Source organism: Rhinolophus sinicus, chromosome 3, assembly GCF_057876585.1.
Source record: "Rhinolophus sinicus isolate RSI-liver-muscle chromosome 3, RSI-T2T, whole genome shotgun sequence".
NCBI classification, from domain to species: Eukaryota; Metazoa; Chordata; class Mammalia; order Chiroptera; family Rhinolophidae; genus Rhinolophus; species Rhinolophus sinicus.
Window position 1 is genome coordinate 41,695,704 of NC_142503.1, and position 21,959 is coordinate 41,717,662.

Below are 21,959 nucleotides of genomic sequence, written 5' to 3' on the forward strand. Positions count from 1 at the left end.
GCTTTGTATCAGTGGCCAAAACATTCAGTTTCTACAATTTCTAAGGTAAAATACTACTTCCTTTAAATTAACCCTAGAATTGTTGTTTGGTTACAATTACATTAGTTTTTAAAAGTAGACTTTAGTGTAAAAGCAAGGCCTCTGCAATTTGTATCACAGATATTATTAGAGGTGAGATTTATATTTCATTTTAAGATAAATTCTAGCCACGTATGTATCTTGAAAAAAAATAGCTATATAACATTTATTGTTAAAATTTTGAAAAATATACAAAACTACAAAGAACAAAATGAAAAATTATCCACAATCTTATATTTTCGTTCTTGACCTTTATTTTTTAAGACTATTTGTGCTCTTTCGTAGGATCCAGTAATTAGTTTAAAATTACATACTACACAAACCAAAAACGCCAGCTAAATGTGGTTGGCAGGTCCTTCATTCATTCACTCATTCATTCTTTCAACAGAGAATAGTTACTACATACAAGGCACTGTGCTTCTTATGAGATACTGGGCTAGGTGCTAAGAATTACAAATTGACTTCATTTTGGTTATGTCTCTCAGACTTCTTAAAAACTAGGAATTAGGGTATTTTGGGGTGTATTTCAGTTTTACAATTTTAGAATGCTATTTTTATGAAGTAAAAATTAAAGTCCTTGAATACACAGCTGAATAAACAAATACTCTATATTTTAGGAAGATGCATTTTTCTTCACATTCATCTTTTATTAATTTTCTTCTAAAATGCTATATTAGACAGTGGTATTTCACACTTAAGAACTGACTACACCAGTAATCTATTCCAATCTTCCTACAATAATGAACTATCTTCCTCCAACACCATACAAATCTCCTTCCAACTTTTACCCCCACACTTGGCAGGTTTACAGGTTGTTTTTCTTTTTTTCTTTTCCTTTTAAGTCAGTGGCAACAGGATAACTCTCTAAACCAATGCACCTAATGGACATATTTTTAGACACATACTTTTGGAGGAAAAAAAAATGCAGCTTTTAGCTTTAGAAAGTAGAAAATACCGATCAACTGGAAATAATCTAAGCTAAGTCAACGAGAGAAATGATTAAGTTTAGAATGTTTCTATGACCAAACCTCTTGTACATAGCTTCTTTTAAAGTAATCTGTAAAACATTGCTATGAAGTTGATTTAAACCCTGTCGGGAATAATTACACCCAGTTACACAAAGCCACTATGCTTTCAAATCTGAAGACTTATAGTTTATAACCCAAAACATAAAATGTGCACATGACCAGTCAGTATAGGCCTAATTGAAAACAAAATTCTAGTGGCTTTTAGTGTCCATATATCCCCTGGAGATATGCAGATGTTCTGCAGAATTTAATTAGTCAAATTTAAAACTGCACTAATTGTATTTTATTCTTACACACCTAAAGTTACTGGTATGCAAACTCTATACCCATTCTTTCATTAAATGCAGCCACTCTACTATGCTTAAAAAAAAATTAATGGTTTCATATTATAAAATTTAAGTATAAAGATGCCATTACCAATTCCTATTTACTTTAAACTCTCTAAAATGGATATATCCTGTTTAGAATCTTTTGATTTGCATACCTTTAAAGAAACAAATATGATGGCTCTTAACATGGAAACGTAACCCATACTTTTTGTCTGTAAATTTAAAATGATCAGATCTTAGATTTAATTTTCTGCCAGTAGTTAAAAGTTACAGATGACCTGTTTGCCCACCAAAGGTTTTTGTCCAATGGGAGGAGGAAGTACCCAGTTTGAACCACTGCTCTAGTTACACAACAAGAAGTGGTTTTTAACATTTTGAAGCATATACCACAGGAAAATGAGCAAGAAGTCCACCATGCGGTGAGTCCTGGATGGAACCTTTCATCTGCTGTGCTTACTCTGGGAGATAGTGATGGTTCACGGGAAGAACATAGGTCTTTGTTCAACAGCTACATTCCTAGGGCCAGTCCTGAGTCCTCACTTCAGAGACCACAGTTCTTGTTCATTTCTCACCTCCTTTTCAAGTCCCTCCTTTACTTCCCTTGTAAGCTGCTTATGTTCTCCTGTCCTATCTCTTTCTTCTTTCAGATAATGACATAATTTTATACACATGGGTAACAATATTTGCAATATATTGCTTTTCTTGGGGCAGTTCACTGTCTGAAAGTAGAGACAGTGCTTAAAATGCACAGAAATTACCACTTGAATTTCACTCAAAACAGTTATTGTGTTAAACCAGGAATGGTGTGGGGAGGTTAAGGGCTACAGGAAGACCTTCTAGGTCATCTCAAATCTAATCCTAAAACCCAGCATTTCAGTTCTAGACCATTGAATTGGTAAGCTAGCAGTCTATAACCACATGTGAGTGAGTCAATGAGGGAGGGAGGGAGGGAGGGAGGGAGGGAGGGAGGGAGGGAGGGAGGGAGGGAGGGAGGGAGGAAGGAAGGAAGGAAAAGAAAGAAAGAAAGAAACAAAGAAACAAAGAAAGAAACAAAGAAAGAAAGAAAAGAAAGGTATAAAAGTATCCTTGGCATTGATGAGCTAACCAAAATCTAGATAATTTGAACTTAGTGGTGTAGCACACTATATCACAGCACAGTTTTCTGAAGTGGAAGAAGGGGGAAAGTAGTGAGTAAGTCAGAGCTTATACTAAAAATGTGGTTGGTGGCTAAAGCAACAATTTGCTTAACTACAGCATCCAAAGTAGCTAGCAACCAAGACAAGACTATATAACTACAGTATACAAAGCATATGGCCAGCTATATTAATTTAATCTGAATCTTCAGTGCAGATAGCATCCAAAGAACAACAAATGCCAGGAAAAAAATGTCTCTCTGCTCTGCCTTTCACTGCTGGAATCTGGCTATTGTGCTGTGTGATTATTGGCCAGACACAAGCATTGACAGAGCAGAGCAAAGCCCATCTGCCTTGGATCTAACAGCTGGCATCCAGGGTACCAGTCAGCTCCACCCATATACTTCCATCTTCTAATAAGCCTCCTGCTAGTTGTTACCTTTTAAAGGCTTTCTTTCTCTGCCTTTCCAGTGTATTCCCTTCTGTCCTAGCAAAACTAGATGTCCCAAGGAAACAGGACTAAGGAAAACATGGCTCCAAAAATACTGTTAGTTTTCTAGAGCAGTGGTGTTTAGTGATAATGATGTGGAGCATAAATATATTCCACTTATCTGAAATCACACTATCCCTGGAGGAATTCCTACTACTCATTAGATATTAACAGTAATCTCTTCCATAGAAAGTATCTAACTTTACTTAACTCCCTGAATTCATACTATGTCTAAGGCATGTTTTTTTCATTATCATATGGAGGAAAATGAGTGAGATAGTCTTGACTGCAATAAGATTACACTAAAGCGGGGATGGATAAGGCAAGTGTCATTACAATTCTATTACAGGAGCTACCTTAGCTAATAAAATAATGAATTCCAGGTCTAATATTTTTAATTTTATTGTCCCCCATTTTGTTATATTGTTGTCTGATTTCTGTTTCCCTGATCTTCATTCGATCCTATGAACTATTTTCATAGCCAAATGTCTATGATGTTACTCCCTTTCACTTTATCTTGTTACTATATTTTTCCTCACTCCAATTTCTGTTATGTTTAGTTACCTCTTTTGAGTTCTAGGCAGTTTAGGTAAATGATGAAAGGCAAGTTTTCATTCTCCTTTGTAAAAGGAGACAATCAAGTTACAGACAACAGTTTAGTAGTTACCAGAGGGTTAGTGGGGAGGGAAGGAAGTAGAAAAGGTTAAAGGGGGTCAAATATATGGTGACGGAAGGAGAACTGACTCTGGGTGGTGAACACACAATGCTATATATAGATGATACACAATTGTACACTTGAAACCGATATAATTTTACTAACCAATGTCATCCCAATAAAATTTTTAAAAAGATTAAAATAAATAAATAGGATTCTTTTTAAAAAATTACATGATTTCTAATGTTTCTCGAGATCCAAAATTCTAAAAATTCTATAAAGTTATATATATATAACTTTATATATATGTTATACATTATATATATATATATATATATATATATATATATATATATTTTTTTTTTTTTTTTTTTTTCCTTCTATGTCTGCTTTCCCCCTGTGCTCTGCAGAATAATAAATCTGGAAAACAGGCACTTGTCAGATTTCATTTGGTTTTACAGTCTTGTTTCAGAGCTTGAGTTCCTACCAGTGTGGGGTACAGATCAAGAGGGCTGGACATGTCAAGAGGCAGAACACTAACGTGAAATAGGAACACGTGAGAGGCAAACTTCCTAATATAAAAAATTAACTCAACTTATAATAAAAAGAATCTCCATGATCTTTAGTAGGAGCTTATTTGTTTTTGATACTTTATTAAAACTTTTTTAGTGGAAGAATGCTGACAGTAAAAGAAAGCCATCACTCACTGTGATGGATTTATTACCAATACTGAAGGTTTTCTCTAATTATATATAAAATCCTTTCCTTGGAACCAAAAAGTAAATATTTCAAATTCGAGTTATAATAAGGACACAATCATGAACAAGCTACATAGCTTTTAAACTAAACTCTTCATTTTGTTCAAGTAAAAACAGTAGAAATAGTAACAGCATAAGGTCCTATAAAATCAGGATGATGATGCTTATCATTACAAAAAGCTTTATTTTTTCCAAAAGTTTTTTATGCATGATATCTGGTAAAGATACATAATATTATGATGGTTAAAGATTATATTTTGGACAGAATTTTTGTCAAGTGAAGCATAACCTGTGACACATAGATCATTAATATAATAAGAAGGCACGCAAACTTTGGTTTCAGTCTTACTTAAGCTTTTTAGTGAGTAAATATATATTTACACCCTAATCACATGAGAGAATATAATCTCTAAAGCAGGGGTGTCCAAACTGCGGCCTGCGGGCCAAGTGTGGCTCGCAATCCATTGTTAATTGGCCCGCAGCAAATTCCAAAAATATATTTAGTTTACTTAAATAAACCAGGTGAGGCAATACGCACTTCACCTCGAGTGAGTGGCCCGGCTGTTTGTGTATTTTACTGCATATGGCCCTTGGTAAAAAACGTTGAAAAAAGTTTGGACACCCCTGCTCTAAAGCAATAGAAATGATATGAAAGAGGAAGGAAAACAGCACTAGAGGAAATGCTCTAGGCCAGCAGAGATTTCTTGCCCTCAGTTATAAATCCTGGCTTTAGAGAAGATGCAAGTCACAACATGCAGGGGTAAACAGTAAAAAATGTCAGGTTATCAAACTAAGCATTCATGTATAAGACTTGTTAGAAAGTCTAGTTAAGACTGGTTAGAAACCTTAAATTATATTGAAAATACGCAGGAGAATTTCAAGAGTTTTTAAAAAGGGTATTATATAGGGAAAGACAAATGCTTAAGGAAAAAGATAAATACAGTTATTATGCACAAATAAACAAACAAGCATATTAACTTCCAGAAGCGTGAACAAGCCATGAGCATGAGTTTATCTAGAGGTTACTCCTCTCAAGGGTATGATACATGAGAATCAAGCCAGGTGCAACTGATGGCTACAGAGCGTATATTTTTGGGAGCTGTGACGTTCACAGATGCCCTGCTATGATACCTGGTACAACTAATCCCGTATGCTAAAGTGTACTCTTCTTTTTCAACATTGAAAATGACCTGAAAGAAAGGGATGGTGGGAGAGAGTGAATAGGGGAATTCCATGGCCAATGCAATGATAGACCGTTGTCTAGTCTTACAAAAATTTTCTTTTTAAAAGACCAAAGAGAAAATTAGGGAATAATAAATGAAGTTATAACTCAAGTCACTTTTTACAACGGACTTGTATTATTAAAAATATCACAATGATCTTTTTTATGTCTAAGTTTGGTATATACAGGAATCAAACGTAAAAGGACCCTCACAGTTCCAAACAATAGTACAGTACAAAACCTCACACAAATATAAACTTCAGAGGGAATTTTTCTTAAAAACTAATTACATAACTATGTTTCTTCAAAGGGAAATAAATGACAATGAGTAAAGGGCTTTCTTCAACTTAAAATTTCCATCTGTTATCTTTTACTTAACTTTTAGATGCTAAATCCTAAATCAAATGGAAGCAAACTTACTTATAAGACTCAACTTTTTTATGTCTTTCACACTTAATTTCAATCACGTCTATTTTGTATCTTAATAAACACTCGCAGTTTGTTTTCCTCTGCTCCATTTTGAGCCTCCTCCACTTTGAGTTTTAGTCACAGTTACATACAGTGTACATGTCCTTTATAAGCTGGACAAGTGTTAGTCATTGTTATTGTTATTATGTCTATAAAAGTCAAGTCTCAAAACCCTTCTTGACCATTTTTAGTGATGTTAAATGTGATAGTCACTTAAAAACTAGCAAAGAAATTAAAAGGACAGGTGTAAAAATAATTTCTGTGATTTGCCTCTGTTTTATCTGATACTTCAAGAGCTGTTCTCTTTTAGTCAGGTACTAGTGCTGGCCTAAAGATTGCATTATATTTTCTCTAATAATTGCTTTGGAAAAACAATTTATATTTGCTATTTTTAGAATGGACTTACTATACGTTTAAGTGTACGTTATATTTCTGTTGTATCATTCCTGAAAACAATAAAATATATAACATGAACATACAATGTTTCCACAGAAACAATGCAGAAATATCCAACTTTTTAAAGGAGCTAAGATACTCTGCATGATAGCTTCATTAAAGTAAGTTGAAAAAATATGTTATTAATAAATAGAATAGTGTAGATTATTACATAACTTATTAGGTATTAAGTTGCAAAGAAGAATTTGCTATCAGGGGCTCTTTTAAATGTATAGATTCTTTTTTTCTTTATTTATTTTTTTTTCTTAAATCACCCATCAATGTTAAACTCTTAAACTGAAATAACATAACAGAGACAAAGGAAGGAACATCATCGGGAGGGCACATCAGAAAAAATACTTAATATAGATGTGCCTATGTTAAATATTTAAGGAATAGTTAAGGAGAAATTACACATTAGTTAAGACCTGTAGTTCCTTAACTGGAAGTGCAGAAGGGCCTCATTTTTAAACTCTGAACATCATCAAGACCCTGAATATGAAGTTTATATGCATTTTTTCCTCTTATGAAATGAAATTCAACATCTATTAAAAGGAAGTGAGATGACTAAGTTTTATCCAACTTTAATGACACTCATTTTACCCTAAATGAAGAGTTCTCAAACTTTCTTCGTTTTTACAGCACCCTTAGTGCCCCAGGAATCTTTTCAGGAGAAAATAAGTAAGTTTCACTTATTAAGTAGCTAGGTCCAAATAACTTAACAGTAATGATTCGTGTGGTGTACAACTGAAGTCACTCTGTTTTCACTGAAAATGTACAATCTAGTCTGCAGGGCCTCTGTGAGTCCGCTGCAATATCCTGGTGCCCCCATGGTACAGTTTGGAAAACGTGGCTGTAAATCAGGAAAATACAAAATAGTAGTTGGAAACAATGTAAAGCATCTTAAAAATCTTTTGAAAAAGCAGAGACCAGTTCCAAAATGTATAAGAATCCAGGTGATTCAGGTGAAATCACAAAATGTAAGATAAAAAGAATATGTCTTAGAAGAAACATGTAAAATATATTTTAAGTTTATATGCTATTCACACACATGCACACGTACACACATACACGGCTTAAGATGACATCCAGGGAACATACAAGAAAAATTAATTAGGCTACGTAAATGTAAGAGGAAAAAATAATGATAACATTTTAAATGGTCAGTGACAACTGATCATACACATTCTTGAGTAACCCCATAGTTTATGTAAGAAAAATCAGTGCTCTTTGATCTTTAAACAAAAATAAAATTGCTTCTAAAAATAAACCTGCTTCCTTCCTCCTTCTCCTCAATCTAAGCATACCTATCTGTTTTTTTCCCCTGAGATCTTGAGCAATGAATGTTTAGCAGAGCTGTCTCTTTGTAAGCAGAAACTTGACCAAATTGACATTTAAAATTTTTTTCCAATTACAGTTGACATTGAATATCATTTTATATTAGTTTCAGGTGTACAGCACAGTGGTTAGACATTTATATAATTTACGAAGTGATCCCCTGATAAGTCTAATATCCATCTGGCACTATACATAGTTATTACAATATTATTGACTAGATTCCCTATGCTGTACTTTGCATCCCCATGACTATTTTGTAACTACCAATTTGTACTTAATCTCTTCACCTTCTTCACCCAGCCCCCTCAAACCCCTCCCATCTGGCAACCACCAGTTTGCTCTCTGCATCTATGAGTCTTTCTGTTTTGTTTGTTCATATATTTTGTTCTTTAGATTCCACATATAAATGAGATCATATGGTACTTGTCTTTCTCTGACTTATTTCACTTTGCATAATACCCTCTAGGTCCATCTGTGTTGTTGCAAATGGTAAGATTTCATTTGTTTTTATGGCCGAGTAATATTCCATTGTGTATATGCAACACATCTTCTTTATATAATCGTCTATTGATGGGCATTTAGGTTGCTTCCATATCTTCGCTATTGTAAATAATGCTGCAATGAACACAGAGAGGCATATATCATTTTGAATTAATGTTTTGGATTTCTTTGGATAAATACCCAGAAGTAGAACTGTTGAGTCATAAGGCAGTTCTATTTTTAATTGTTTGAGGAACCTTTATACTGTTTTCCATAGTGGCTGCACCAATTTGCAATCCCACCAACAATACATGAGGGGTCCCTTTTCTCCACATCCTCACCAACACTTGTTGTTTGCTGATTTATTGATGATAGCCATTCTGACAGGTGTGAGGTAATATATCATTTTGGTTTTAATTTTGGTTTCTCTGATGATTAGTGACATTGAACATCTTTTCACATGTCTGTTGGCATCATATTTCTCCCTTTTGGAGAAATGTCTATTCTGGTCTCTGCCCATACTTTAATTGGACTATTTTTTTTTTCTGGTGAGTTCTTTATAAATTTTGGATATTAACCCCTTATTGAATATATCATTGGCGAATATCTTCTCCCTTTCAGTAGGTTATCATTATGTTGTTGATGGTTTCCTTGCTGTGCAAAAAAAATTTAGTTTGATGTAGTCCCATTTGTTTGTTTTATCTTTTGTTCCCCTTGCTTAGGAGGTATATCCAAAAATATATTTCAAAGGACATTTTAAAGGAGTTTACTGCTTATGTTTTCTTCTAGGAGTTTTATGGTTTCATGTCTTACAATTATGTCTTTCATCCATTTTGAGTTTATTCTTGTATATGGTGTAAGAAGGTGGTCTACTTCCATTTTTTTGCAGGTTATCTGTCCAGTTTTCCCAACAATATTTATTGAGGAGACTGTGTTTATTCCATGGTATATTCTTGCCTCCTTTGTCATAGATTAACTGACCACATAGGCATGGGTTTATTTCTGGGCTCTCTATTCTGTTCCACTGAGCTATGTGTTTCTTTTTAAGCCAGTACCATGCCATTTTGATTACTACAGTCTTTTAGTACAGTTTGATATCAGGGGGCATGATACCTCCAACTTGGTTCTTCCGTCTCAAGATTGCTGTGGATATTTGCGGTCTTTTGGGGCTCCATATAAATTTTAGGATTATTTGTTCTAGTTCTGTGAAAAATGCCATTGGTATTTTGATAGGGATTGCACTGAATCTATAGATTGCTTTGGGTGGTATGGACATTTTAATGATGTTAATTCTTTCTATCCATGAGCACAGTATATGCTTCCATTTATTTATATCTTCTTCAGTTTCTTTCTTCAATGTCTTATAATTTTCCAAGTAGAGGTCTTTTACTTCTTAGGTTAAATTTATTTCTAGGTTTCTTCTTTTTTTATGCAATTGTAGATAGGATTATTTTCTTGTTTTCTCTTTCTGATAGTTCATTATTGGTGTATAAAAATGCAACCAATTTCTGAATATTAATTTTGTATCCTGCTACTTTACTGAATTCATTTATTACTTCTAACAGTTTTATGGTGGAATCTTTAGGGTTCTTTCTATATAGTATCACGTCATGTGCAAATAATGACAGTTTTCTTTTTCCTTTTCAATTTTGATGCCTTTTGTTTTTCTTGTCTGATTGCTGTGGGTAGGACTTCTAATACCATGATGAGTAAAAGTGGTGAAAGTGGACATCCTTGTCTTTTTCCTGATCTTAAGGAAAACGCTTTTATCTTTGAGCATGATGTTAGCTTTTCATTGTTGAGCATGATGTTAGCTGTGAGTTTGTTATATATGGCCTTTATTATGTTGAGATATGTCCCCTCTATTTCCAGTTTTTAATCACAAATGGATGCTGGATTTTTGTCAAATGCGTTTTCTGCATCTATTGATATGATGAAATGATTTTTATCCTTCATTTTGCTTATGTGGTATATCATGTTCATTGATCTGCAGATATTGAACCAACTTTGCATCCCAGGAATAAATCAAACTTGATCATGGTGCATGATCTTTCTAATGTATTGTTGAATTCAATTTACTAATATTTTGTTCAGGATTTTTGCATCTATGTTGATTAGGAATATTGGCCTATACTTTTCTTGTCATGTGTTTGTCTGGCTTTGGAATCAGGGTGATGCTGGCCTTGTAAAATGAGCTTGGGAGAATTACCTCCTCTTGAATTATTTTGAAATAGTGTGAGAAGGATGGTGCTAATTCTTCTTTGAATGTTTGGTAAAATTCATCGATGAATCCATCCAGTCCAGGAGTTTTGTTTTGAGGAGTTTTTTCATCACTGATTCGATTTTGTTAGTAGCTATCAGTCTGTTCAGATTTTCTGTTTCCTTTTGACTCAGTCTTGGAAGATTATGTTTCTAGGAATTTATCCATTTCTTCTAGATTGTCCAATTTGTTGGCATATAATTGTTCATAGTATTTTCTTATAATCCTTTGTAGTTCTGTATGTCAGTTGTCACTTCTCTTTCATTTCTGATTTTATTTCAGTTCTCTCTGATTAATTTTTGATGAGTCTGGTTAAAGGTTTTGCAATTATGTTTTTCTTTTCCAAGAACAAGCTCCTGGTTTCATTGATCTTTTGTACTATGTCTTAAGATTCTATTTCATTGATTTTCACTTCGATCTTTATTATTTCCTTCCTTCTATTCACTTTCAGGTTTATTTGCTGTTCTTTTTTCAGTTCCTTAGATGTAAGAGTAGACTGTTTATTTGAGATTTTTCTTGTTTCTTGAGGTAGGCTTGTATTTCTATGAATTTCCTTCTTAGGACTGATTTCACTATGTCCCATAGATTTTGAGTCATTGTGTTTTCCTTTTCCCTTGTCTCAAGGTATCTTTTGCTTTCTTCCTTGATCACAATGTTAATTCTTTCAGTGTTTAGTAGCATGTTATTTGGTCTCCATGTGTTTGTGTGATTTCAGTTTTCAAATTGAGTTCTTTGGTATACAATTTTTGTACTTCTACACAAAGAGGAAGAAAGAAAACCCTAGAAAAAAAACAATTCGGAGAAAGTAATCAGAAATGTCAATAGAGTGGGTTGCCGGACAAAACTGTATATATTTAGAGTATAAATTTAAAACTAATACATGCAGAATGAATATGTATTTCTGACCTTTCTTTGAACCACGAAGAAAGCATCCTTAAGGCTTATTTAGTAACAGGACAGGTACAAAATTAAAGGCAACAGAACAGCATCAACTCTCAGTTAATTTGCTTTGGAAGGTTTTGCTTTAAAGCCTAAGAGTTGTATTAAATAAGAGAAGGGGTTAGGGGGGTTGTGGGGATACAAGGGAATGGTTTGAATACTGGGAAATGAGAGTACATTCAGAAAGATAGGAAAGTATCATGAATACTGCTGCATTTTACAAAAATTCATTCTCCAACAAAAAACATTTTCTTAAAAACAACAGAAGGGCTTCTCTGATTAAAACTATAAGTCACAAAGAGAAAAAAGTGTTTGTTATCATTTTTCATAAATATTGAGTTAAAACAGGTCACATGCCTCTTATATTCTGACTTGTGGGTCTAAATTGAAGTCGGTTGTGTATATTATCACTTACTCATTTTAGCTCCCTAGGTACCACAAAAATTGAAATAAAAATGAAGAGCTTTCAAAATCTGTTTAGCACAATTTCACTTGATCTTAGCCAAAAGGCTAAGAAACGATATTTAGCACAATTTCAGTTAGTTTTAAAAGCATTAATTAGATGCTTATAAGTGATCTATCAGATAAAGAAGAAAGCATGTAAATAGACTACAGAAGCAGCTTTTTAAAGGCATGTCCAAGGCCAATGCCAAAACTAAACAAAATTATGAAATTGGCATTCTATCACCTTTTGCATTCTCTTCTCTGATGCCCTATCTACCACCCCAGATACTTACATCTAAATCTCATTAACCTTTGCATTCAATTAGCAGCCAATTAATAACAAATATGTGAGTTATTAATAGTAATGCTCCCAGAGGTATTTGCATCTGAATGTAAATCATTTGAAGACTAAATAAACTTTCAATCAGCCTCAAAGGCATTACTTCTCAACCTTAGCTGCGCAGAAGAATTACCTACGGAGCTTTTAAAAATCTGGTGCCCAGGCCACACTCCTAACGAATTAAATCAGAATCTCTGGGGGCAGGGCCCAAACATCAGAATTATTTAAAGTTCTCCAGGCAATTGCAACATGCAGCCACAGTTGAGATGCACTGTTTTAGGGAAAGCATTTGAAAAAATGAAATTTCAAGCTAGCGAAGGAGATTTTTTTGAGTGGTGATATAGCATATTGCTCTGTTGACGCTGTCAACTACTGAAAAGGCTTTGTTCAAGGTAAAGAACCATTTTTATTATGAGAGAAAATGCTACATTTTAAAAATCACTAGAGATTCAATTTCTAAGTCTTTATGTCAGCAAGTTACTTCACTCAAGTTTTACCTATAAAATAGGAACAATAATAGCAATGACTACCTGTCTCCTGGTGCTGAGGATGATCAAATGAAACAGGGCACCAGAAAATGTTTTATAAAATGTAAATTTTTATTTATTATTACACAGCTGAGCTGCAGAACCATTTATCATTAAAAAGACTGGCTATAATGTGGATTATTTCCTAAAATATTTATCACTTTGTAAATAAACATTAGCTTTATGAAACCTTAGGTGTCTAACCCAGTGATTCTCAAAGTATAGTTCCTCAACCAGTAGCACCAGCATCCTCTGAAAACTTGTTAGAAATGCAAATTCTTGGAATCTAGGCCACACCTACCAAATCAGAAACTGGAGGCAGAACTTAGCAATCTTGTTTGAACAAGCCCTCCATGTAATTCTGATACACACTAAAATTTGAGAACCACACATCAAGCCAAACATTAGTAAAAAGAGAGTATGTATGACTAAAATCAAAGGATGAATATACAGAATTTGTTACTTGAATCTTTAGAAATCAGAGTGTAAAGGCACAGTAGGATAAATTACTAGTACATTAAAAAATCCTCCCAAATATTTGTATTTTAAAATAATACAATTCTCATTATCCAGCCAAACTATCAATTAACACATTAATCATAAATATAATGGCAGCGTATAAAATTGGGAGCCAGATAAATTACAGAGTATACATACTTTGGATAAGAAATTAAAAAAGAGAAAACTCTAGCAGGAGTAATAATGGTTCAGAAAATAGCCTAGTTTTAATTCACTGAGCTTGGATTTCTCTCAGAGGAAGAGTCACAACTGTATATTGAAAATCACATTTATCCCAAAGACAACACCCCACAGCATTTCAATGTTCTTATTCAGGCTAAGGAAGTGTTTCATCACTGACTCAGAGAAAAGACCATAACTTGGATTGAATCACCAGCAGTGTTTCCTGCAGCATTAGATTTGTCATTGGGTCTGCTAAGCAACAAAAAAACAGTCTCAAAACTTATCTTAAAAGATCTCGTAAGAAAAAGCTATCACCATTGCTCCCAAATACAAAGTCCAAAGGTCTTGCCATTAAATAAAACACATGCAGGGCAGTGATAGGTAAGGACATTGGAGAGGCTTGTGAGATTGCAAAAGAAAGTTCTTTGAGATCTTTCTTGTTTTCTCTTTTTCCAATTTTAAAAGTTCTCAAGACACCTAGCACCACCCTGGAAAGATGAGAGTGAAGTATCCCAATTGAGAACTGACTTTAGTATTCACCTTTAGTTACTTAGTGAAAACTAGGTGGAATTGACTTTTTCCTTTAAGATTCCTCAAATAGACGAAGTTCCAGTTACCATTACCAAGCAGATGACTCAGGTTCTCTCTTTGACCAAGATATCTGAGTCCTAAGGGATTTTACTTCCCTCATTCATAAGCTTCCTGTATTTAAATAACTTGGGGTTAAAAGTGGGGGTATGTGTAAGAAGAATAACTCCAATAATTGATACCTGTACTCTATGTCTTAGGAAATATTTTCCACCTATTCAAACTAAAGAAAACAAAAGAGAGAAGCTTGGTTTTACTTATCCACGCTTATCAAAATTATACTGTCTCTCCCTGGTAATCCTTTTGCCCCACATCCTAAGAAAAACCAGCAATTCTAAGCTCTCATTTTCCATACTGGAAAGAACTAGCACAAATATATAATTGCCAAAATTATTAATCCTTTTTTGCTCATTCACTCATTAATGAATATGTATTGAGTGCCTAGTATCTTCCAGTATCTTGTCATAGGTGCAAAATGAGTCTGGAAAGATGCACAGACTCCAGTGAGGAGGACATGGATTCTATGTATCTATAGAGTGCTAGGTTTCAGTTACTCTGTCACCCACGACGAGTGGTACTCAAACTTGCGTGAGCACCAGAAGCACCAGGAGAGCTTGCTAACACAGCTTGCTGGGTCCAGCACAGAGACTTTATAGTCTGTAGATTTAAGATGTGAAGGGCGGAGCAAATCAGGATTTCTAACACATTTTCAAGCGATGTTGATGCTGCTGGTCTAGGGATCACACTTTGAGAACCACTCACCAAGACAAATGGGAGTGCTTCACACTATGCCTGCCAACTTTCAAGCACTGTACATCTCTCTTCCAAAGAAGGCAATGGCCCCATGAATGCTGTCATCATCACGTTTAACTGAGCACAATTCTAATTCCCAGAACCACCTCAATATCTAGGGTCAGTGACTTCAGAAGAGAAGAAAAAGGTATAAATAATGAAGAGAAAATTCTCCTTTTGGGGGGTTTTTCTTCCTCCTTTTCTTTTATCCCATCTCACAAGAAATCACTTTTTTATTATGATTTCTCAATACAAGTGTTACGGAAAAGAAAAACACCCATTTAGATTTTTCATATTTCTTTACTTTAATAAAACCATTGTTTTTCTTCTAAATTCATTTTTTATGGCCCTATTTTTTTCTTTTTTTGCTGGACTATCCCCTTTTTGAACAAAAGAATCATAGGGTTAGAAGGAACACTAAGAATTCACTTAATCCCTCCTTGGCCTCAGACAAGACTGTGTCTAAACCATTCCCAAATATAGCAATTTTCAGTACAAAGATGAACAGGCACTAAGAATTTTCCATTCAACATTCTGTCACATACTTGAAGATACTAATACACTTTCCCCTTAGCCTTCTTTTCACCAAGCTAATCAACCTCAACACTTAGACTTTCCTCATTAGATTTCCTAAATTTAAATGATTTTTTCTTCTTCTTTAATAAGTCTATCTCACTTTACCTCAGGGCCTGAATTATATATGTACTGTTATCAGGAAGACTTTTTTTGGTATGTGAAAAGGGGAAAGTTAACTTATAGGTTGAAGAAAAAGGAACTTAACTGAAACAAAGAAATATCTATCTATAAATGCCACTGAGGAATAATATAATGGCATTCACTTGAACAATTAATTTTAAATATCCTTTATTTTACTAAAAGAAATAGTAATTCCCTACAGTTTTAAAAACTGTACAACTCACCAGCCATTTCACAAATAAAATGGATGGGAATTAGAGATCCTTTTAAATATACCACAAATTATACATAACCATGTTTCATGATACTTCACATAGGAGAAAACATTATTGTTCATTTACTTTATGTTTTCTTATTTTGTATGGTGTTTGCTACTGAATTTGGAGTTGTAGTTAATCAATGATTAATTCTATATGAGTCTAAAAATACTGAGTCTATTATTTGATCATCATTTCTGTGAAAATAATTTCTCTGGTTCGAGCCTTAAGGTATCATAGGTATTTAGAGATTCACTGAATATAGGACAAGATCTGATGTTAAAGCATATGTTTCCAAGAAGTTTAGAAAGTAAAACTAGGTAATACATTGGAATATGGGGTAAAATGGGATAATTCATTTTATTTCAATTTCTCCCATTCTAAATGTCATTATTCAAAAATTCAATCTTTGCTTTCAGAATGGTGAGGTGCTTTAGTCCAGCCTAAGCCTGAGGGATAGGTTTGCTTCCTTGCCTATTGCAATCAAGGTGTACGGTGGAGGCGATGCATTTAGTCTCCAGAGAGAAGGAAGATGCTGCTTGCACAGCACTTCTACTCACCAGTCCATGCAGCAGCAAGGGTGTTGGCTTTGAAGGAAGCCAACTGTCCTGCTCTCCCAGCCAGAGGTAAAGAATTGCATTGGTGGCCACTAGAGGGAGGAGGATTAGGAATAGAGTAAATTGTGGGGAAAAGGCACCCATGAAAAACGCACATGGGACAACCAACACATCACCAACCACCGCCTAGCAGCTACCTTTCTGAGGGACTATCCTGGGGGTGAGCATACACCATTAACCCACATACCCAGACACCAGTAATTATTGTAGTATCCCAGTATATAGCCCCTTAACTTTGATGCCAGGAGAAGGGAGTTTGAATAGGATTGTGGGAAACACACAAGCACACAAACACAAACACACAAGCACACAGACATACATTCTCATCCCCCATTACAAGTAGTATCTGTGTCGTCTGATTCTTGCTCATTTTCTTATTTAAAACTCTTGATGTTCTTTACCAAGAATGCGTTCACGAAAAGCAAACTGCCCACCTTCAAGATAGTCTTGGGAGAAGCACCAGCAGAGACACTCATTGTGCCAAGATGTATTTTACCAACAAATCTGTACAAATTACATGAGGTTAAAAACAAACGGAATATAATATAATTAAAGCAAAGTTTCTTTTGCTAAATTACAGCTTGAAGCAAACCTGCAAGAAATGTTTCCAATTAGCTTTTTTAGCAACACAAAGCATAGCTCAGAATATGTTTTACTTTCCATCCTGCCCTCTGGGTGGGCTGCCTAGTGGGTGTCTTACCTCCAGCACAAGTAGCTGAGCATTCTGACCACGGCTGATGATTCCATGTAAAGCCAACTTCACTGTCTCCACTGCCAGTTCGAGTGATGGGAACATTGAATTTATACCTAATTCCCAAATTCTGTTCTTGAAGGAGAACCTGCCATTGAAAACAACTGGTGAAGATAATTAAAATACAATGAGCCTCCATTCAGATATTTATTATTTCTTTTGAAGAAGAAAATGTCATAGAGTAAGTCTTATAGGAAATTTAAGACAACTTTTAGAACACATGCATTTATATTGAATTTTCTCTTTCCATTTTCATGGATAATTTAGAGCCACTTCTCTCATATAACTTATTTGGTTATAAAAATGTTATTCAAGCAGGCATGAAATGGTCAAAGAGTCATATGGAAAATGGTCAAAGAGTCAAAGAGTGCTATGGCCTTAACTTTACACAGATTTTATACCCTTAGGCAAACCATTTTACCTTTATTCACCTAATTTCACCACCTATAAAACAGATAATAAAGCCTGTCCTTTCATACCTCACAGGACAGATGACAAACAGTAGAAAATGAAGTGGCAAAGACACATTTACCATGACAACGAGATTTTCCGAGGTGGGACCTAGAGCTTCCAAGGATTCCGGTTCATCAGTTGGTCTCTTGTAGTGAAAAGCTGTCCCAGCAATATCGAACTTCCGAGGCCAGTCAATAGTCCAGGCACCATTAATATAGTAATCATCCCCTTCAGATTTTAAAGCTAAAAAATAAAAGAAATCACAGTCCACCTAAAAATATGAAACTTCATTTACCACAATGTCACTGATTAATAACTGCACTGGAGTATACAATGAATATACATGTCCATTTAGAAATGGGATTCTTGACCATTTTCTTTAGTGCAAATTAAAATGGTAATTTTCCATGTGAATGTCAAGAAGATATTAAGTATTTATAATGTTATCAATAGAAAGGAATAAAATGTTTATCTAGAGAAATAAACATATGGAACCAGCAAGGAAAATTATGACAAAAGAAATAACTAGGGATGGGGGAGGCATAGAAAGTGACTTTCCTGTCCAAATATTAAAATAGTAGTTGTATGAATATGTGCTGGGGAGAACCAATGGTACCGACACACAGACAGTTAACAATGGAACCAAACAGATAGTTCAGAAATAAACCCAAGCACATACGGTAATTAGTATATGACAAAGGAAGCACCTTAAATTAGTATAGATAACAAGAAATCAACCTAAGACAAAAGACTAGTCTTTTGGGGGAAAAAAATGCTGAATTTGTATCTAATTCTTTATCAATACTACAATTCCACTCTTAGGTACATATCTGAAAGAAATTAAAATAGGTACTCAAACAAATATTTGTACAGACATGTTCATAATAGCACTATTCCCAGTAACCAATGGTGGACAACCCAAATGTCCATCAATGAATGAATGGATAAACAAATACAATAAAATATTATTCAGCCATAAAAAGGAATGAAGTACTGATACATGTTTCAGTGATGATGAACCTCAAAAACATCATGCTAAGTGGAAAAGGCTAGACAGAAAAGGTCACATACAGTAAGCTTCAAATTATATAAAATATCTGGAATATGTAAATCCATAGAAAAAGAAAGCAGATTGGTTGTTGCCAGGGGCTGGGGGTGGGAAGGGAGGCGGACTGCTTAATGGACACAGCGTTCCTGTTGGGATAATGAAAATATTTTGGAATGTATACAATGCTACTAAATCATTCAATTAAAAATGGTTGAATTCTATGTTATGTGAATTTCACCTCAATAAAAATACAGTTTAAAAAAAGAGAGGTTTCTGGTCAAGAAGGTGGAGTAGATAAATGCTGTGCTTGCCTCTTTTCATGACTACATCAAAATTACAACTAAACTACAGAACAACCATCACTGAGAATCACTGATGTCTAGCTGAACAGAGTCCTATAACTAAGGACATATGGAAGAAGCCACTTTGAGACTCGTAGGAGGGGCGGAGACATGGAACAGATTGGTCCCACACCTGCATGTGGTGGTGAAAAATCGGGAGGGATATATCAGCTGCAGAGGTTTCGCCTGGTGGAGAGGTCCTACCCAGTCCCACACCAGGATCCCCAGCCTGGGTTCCAGTGCTAGGGAGAAAGGTCCCCACAACTCCCAGCTATGAAAACCAGTGGAGATTATGGCTGAGTGAGACGGAGAACTGCTGGAGTTACAGGCCTTCCTTTTAAAGGGCCCACACACAGAGTTACTTGCTGATGAACTCACTCACTCTGAGCTCCAGCACTGGGGTAGCAGCTTGAAAGGTACCAGGGACATATGGGAAGGAACTAAATTACCTGGCTAAGGGTGAGGGCTGGAGGAGCAGCTTTCTGCCAAACAGAAGAGCTGACAGAATCCATCATTTCTTTGTTGAGCCCTCCTCCCATTTAGCATGTAGATGGAGGCAGCCACTATATCTGAGTCTCCATCAACCTGGCTAACAATGTTCTCTTAAACCTGGTGATTCCCTGAGACCTGGCCCCACCCAACTTGTGGGCCCACCCAAGTCACTTCTAGTGAATTTTCCATCCAAACGGCCTGTCTTAGCTCATGGTGCAGTCTTTTGTAAAATCTCCATAGGGTCAGCTCCGGAATAACAGCTCCTCCACTGTAGTTACAGCCCCGTCCTCACAGCCAATTAGCCCGAGTGTCAATCCCTCCCTATGTCAAGCAAACAGCAACCAAGACTCAACTACAACAGCAAGGCACAACAGCCCACACAAGGGACACACCTAGAGCACCTAGCTCAGGTGACCAGGGAGATTGTGCCGTTGGGCCCTACAGGACATAAGGCCAGTCTACCAAGTCCAAGAGAGAGAGCAGATTTACCTAGTACATAGAAATAAACACAGGGAAGAAGCCAAATAGGGAGACAAAGAAATATGTCCCAAATTAAAGAACAGAACAAAACTCAAAAAACAAAACAAAACAATGAAAACCTCAACAAAATGGAGACAAGCAATCTACCAGACGCAGAGTTCAAAACATTGGTTATAAGTATGTTCAATGAGCTCAGGGAGAAATTCATCAAAGAGATAGGAAATATAAAAATGCAGATAGAAAATATAAAAAAAGAACCAGTCAGAAATGAAGAATACAATACTTGAAATGAAACTAAAGAGAATCAACAGTAGATTAGATGAGGCAGAGGATCGAATCAGTGATTTGGAAGTTAAGGTAGCAGAAAACAGCTGATCAGAGCTGAAAAAAAAAAAGAATCCAAAAAAATGAAGAGAGTTTAATGGGCCTCTGAGACAATATCAAGAGTACCAACATTCACATCATTGGAGTTCCAGAAGGAGAAAAGAGCAAGGAATTGAAAAGTTATTTGAAGAAATAATGACGGAAAACTTCCCTAACCTGGTGAAGGAAATAAACATACAAGCCCAGGAAGCGCAGAGAGTCCCAAACTTGAACGCAAAAGGCCCACACCAAGATACGTCATAATTATAATGCCAAACATGAAAGACAAAGAGAAAATCTTAAAAGCAGCAAGAGAAAGACATTCATCTACAAGGGAGCTGCCATAAGACTATCAGCTGATTTCTCAATAGAAACTTTGCAGGCCAGAAGGGATTGACACTAAATATTCAAAGTGATGAAAAGCAAGGACCTACAACCAAAATTATTCTGCCCAGGAAAACTATAACTTAGAATTGAAGAATAGATAATAGCTTCCCAGACAGGAAAAAGTTAAAGGAGTTTATCAACACCAAACCAGTATTACAAGAAATGTTACAGGGACTTCTTTAAGAAGAAGAAAAAAAATTAAAAAATATGAATCATGAAATGCAATAACAACACATCTATCAACAATTACTTTCAATGTAAATGGATTAAATCCTCCAATCAAAAGACATAGGGTGGCTGAATGGATAACAAAACCTTTACATATGCTGCTTACAAAAGACTCACATAGAAAGACACACATAGATTTAAAGTAAAGGGATGGAAAAGATATTTCATTCAAATGGAAGTGGAAAAAAAAAAAAGCTGAGGTAGCAATACTTATACCAGACAAAATAGACTTTAAAACAAAGGCTATGACAAGACACAAAGAAGGACTCAGTAATTCCACTTCTGGGTATTTATCTGAAAAAAACCAAAATACTACTTTGAAGGGACATGTGGATCCGTATGTTCATTGCAGCATTATTTATAAAAGCTAATATATGTTCACAACCTGGGTATCTATCAGTGGATGAATGGATAAACAAGAGGTGGTACATATATACAACGGAATATTATTCAGCCATAAAAAAGAACAAAATTTTGCCATCTGCAACAACCTGGATACACCTCAAGGGTAAGTCAGACAGAGAAAGTCAAATGCCATATGATTTCACTTATATGTGGAATATAAAGAACAAAAGAACCAATCAAAGAAAATAGAAACACACTCATAGATACAGAGAATATTTTGATGGTTGACAGCTTGTAGGATGTTTGGGTGGTGGTGAAAAGGGGGAAGAGATGAAGAGGTACAAATTGGTATTATAGTTATAAATATCATGGGGATGTACAGTATAGCATAAGGAATATAGGCAACAATATTTTAATAATTATGTATGGTGTCAGATGGGTACTAGATTTATCAGGGTGATCACTTTGTAAGTTATATAAATGTCTAATCACTATGTTGTACACCAGAGACTAATA

The 21,959-nt window shown here is 35.1% G+C and overlaps 1 protein-coding gene across 7 annotated transcripts in view; it reads right to left on the bottom strand.

The window, feature by feature from the left end:
* Window positions 1–21,959, bottom strand: part of ADAMTS6 (ADAM metallopeptidase with thrombospondin type 1 motif 6) — a 262,327-nt gene that overhangs the window by 37,092 nt on the left and 203,276 nt on the right. For 5 of the 7 annotated variants that reach the window (XM_019743866.3, XM_074328899.2, XM_088796526.1 and 2 more), the window contains 2 exons: window positions 17,839–18,002; window positions 17,256–17,394 (listed from right to left, as the gene is read on the bottom strand). In XM_019743866.3, coding sequence (XP_019599425.1) covers window positions 17,256–17,394; window positions 17,839–18,002 — 303 coding nt within the window. Of the gene's footprint in view, window positions 1–4,105; window positions 11,455–16,498; window positions 16,588–17,255; window positions 17,395–17,838; window positions 18,003–21,959 lie in introns of those variants that run through there. The other 2 variants (XM_088796529.1, XR_012495117.2) reach the window with 2 other exon arrangements.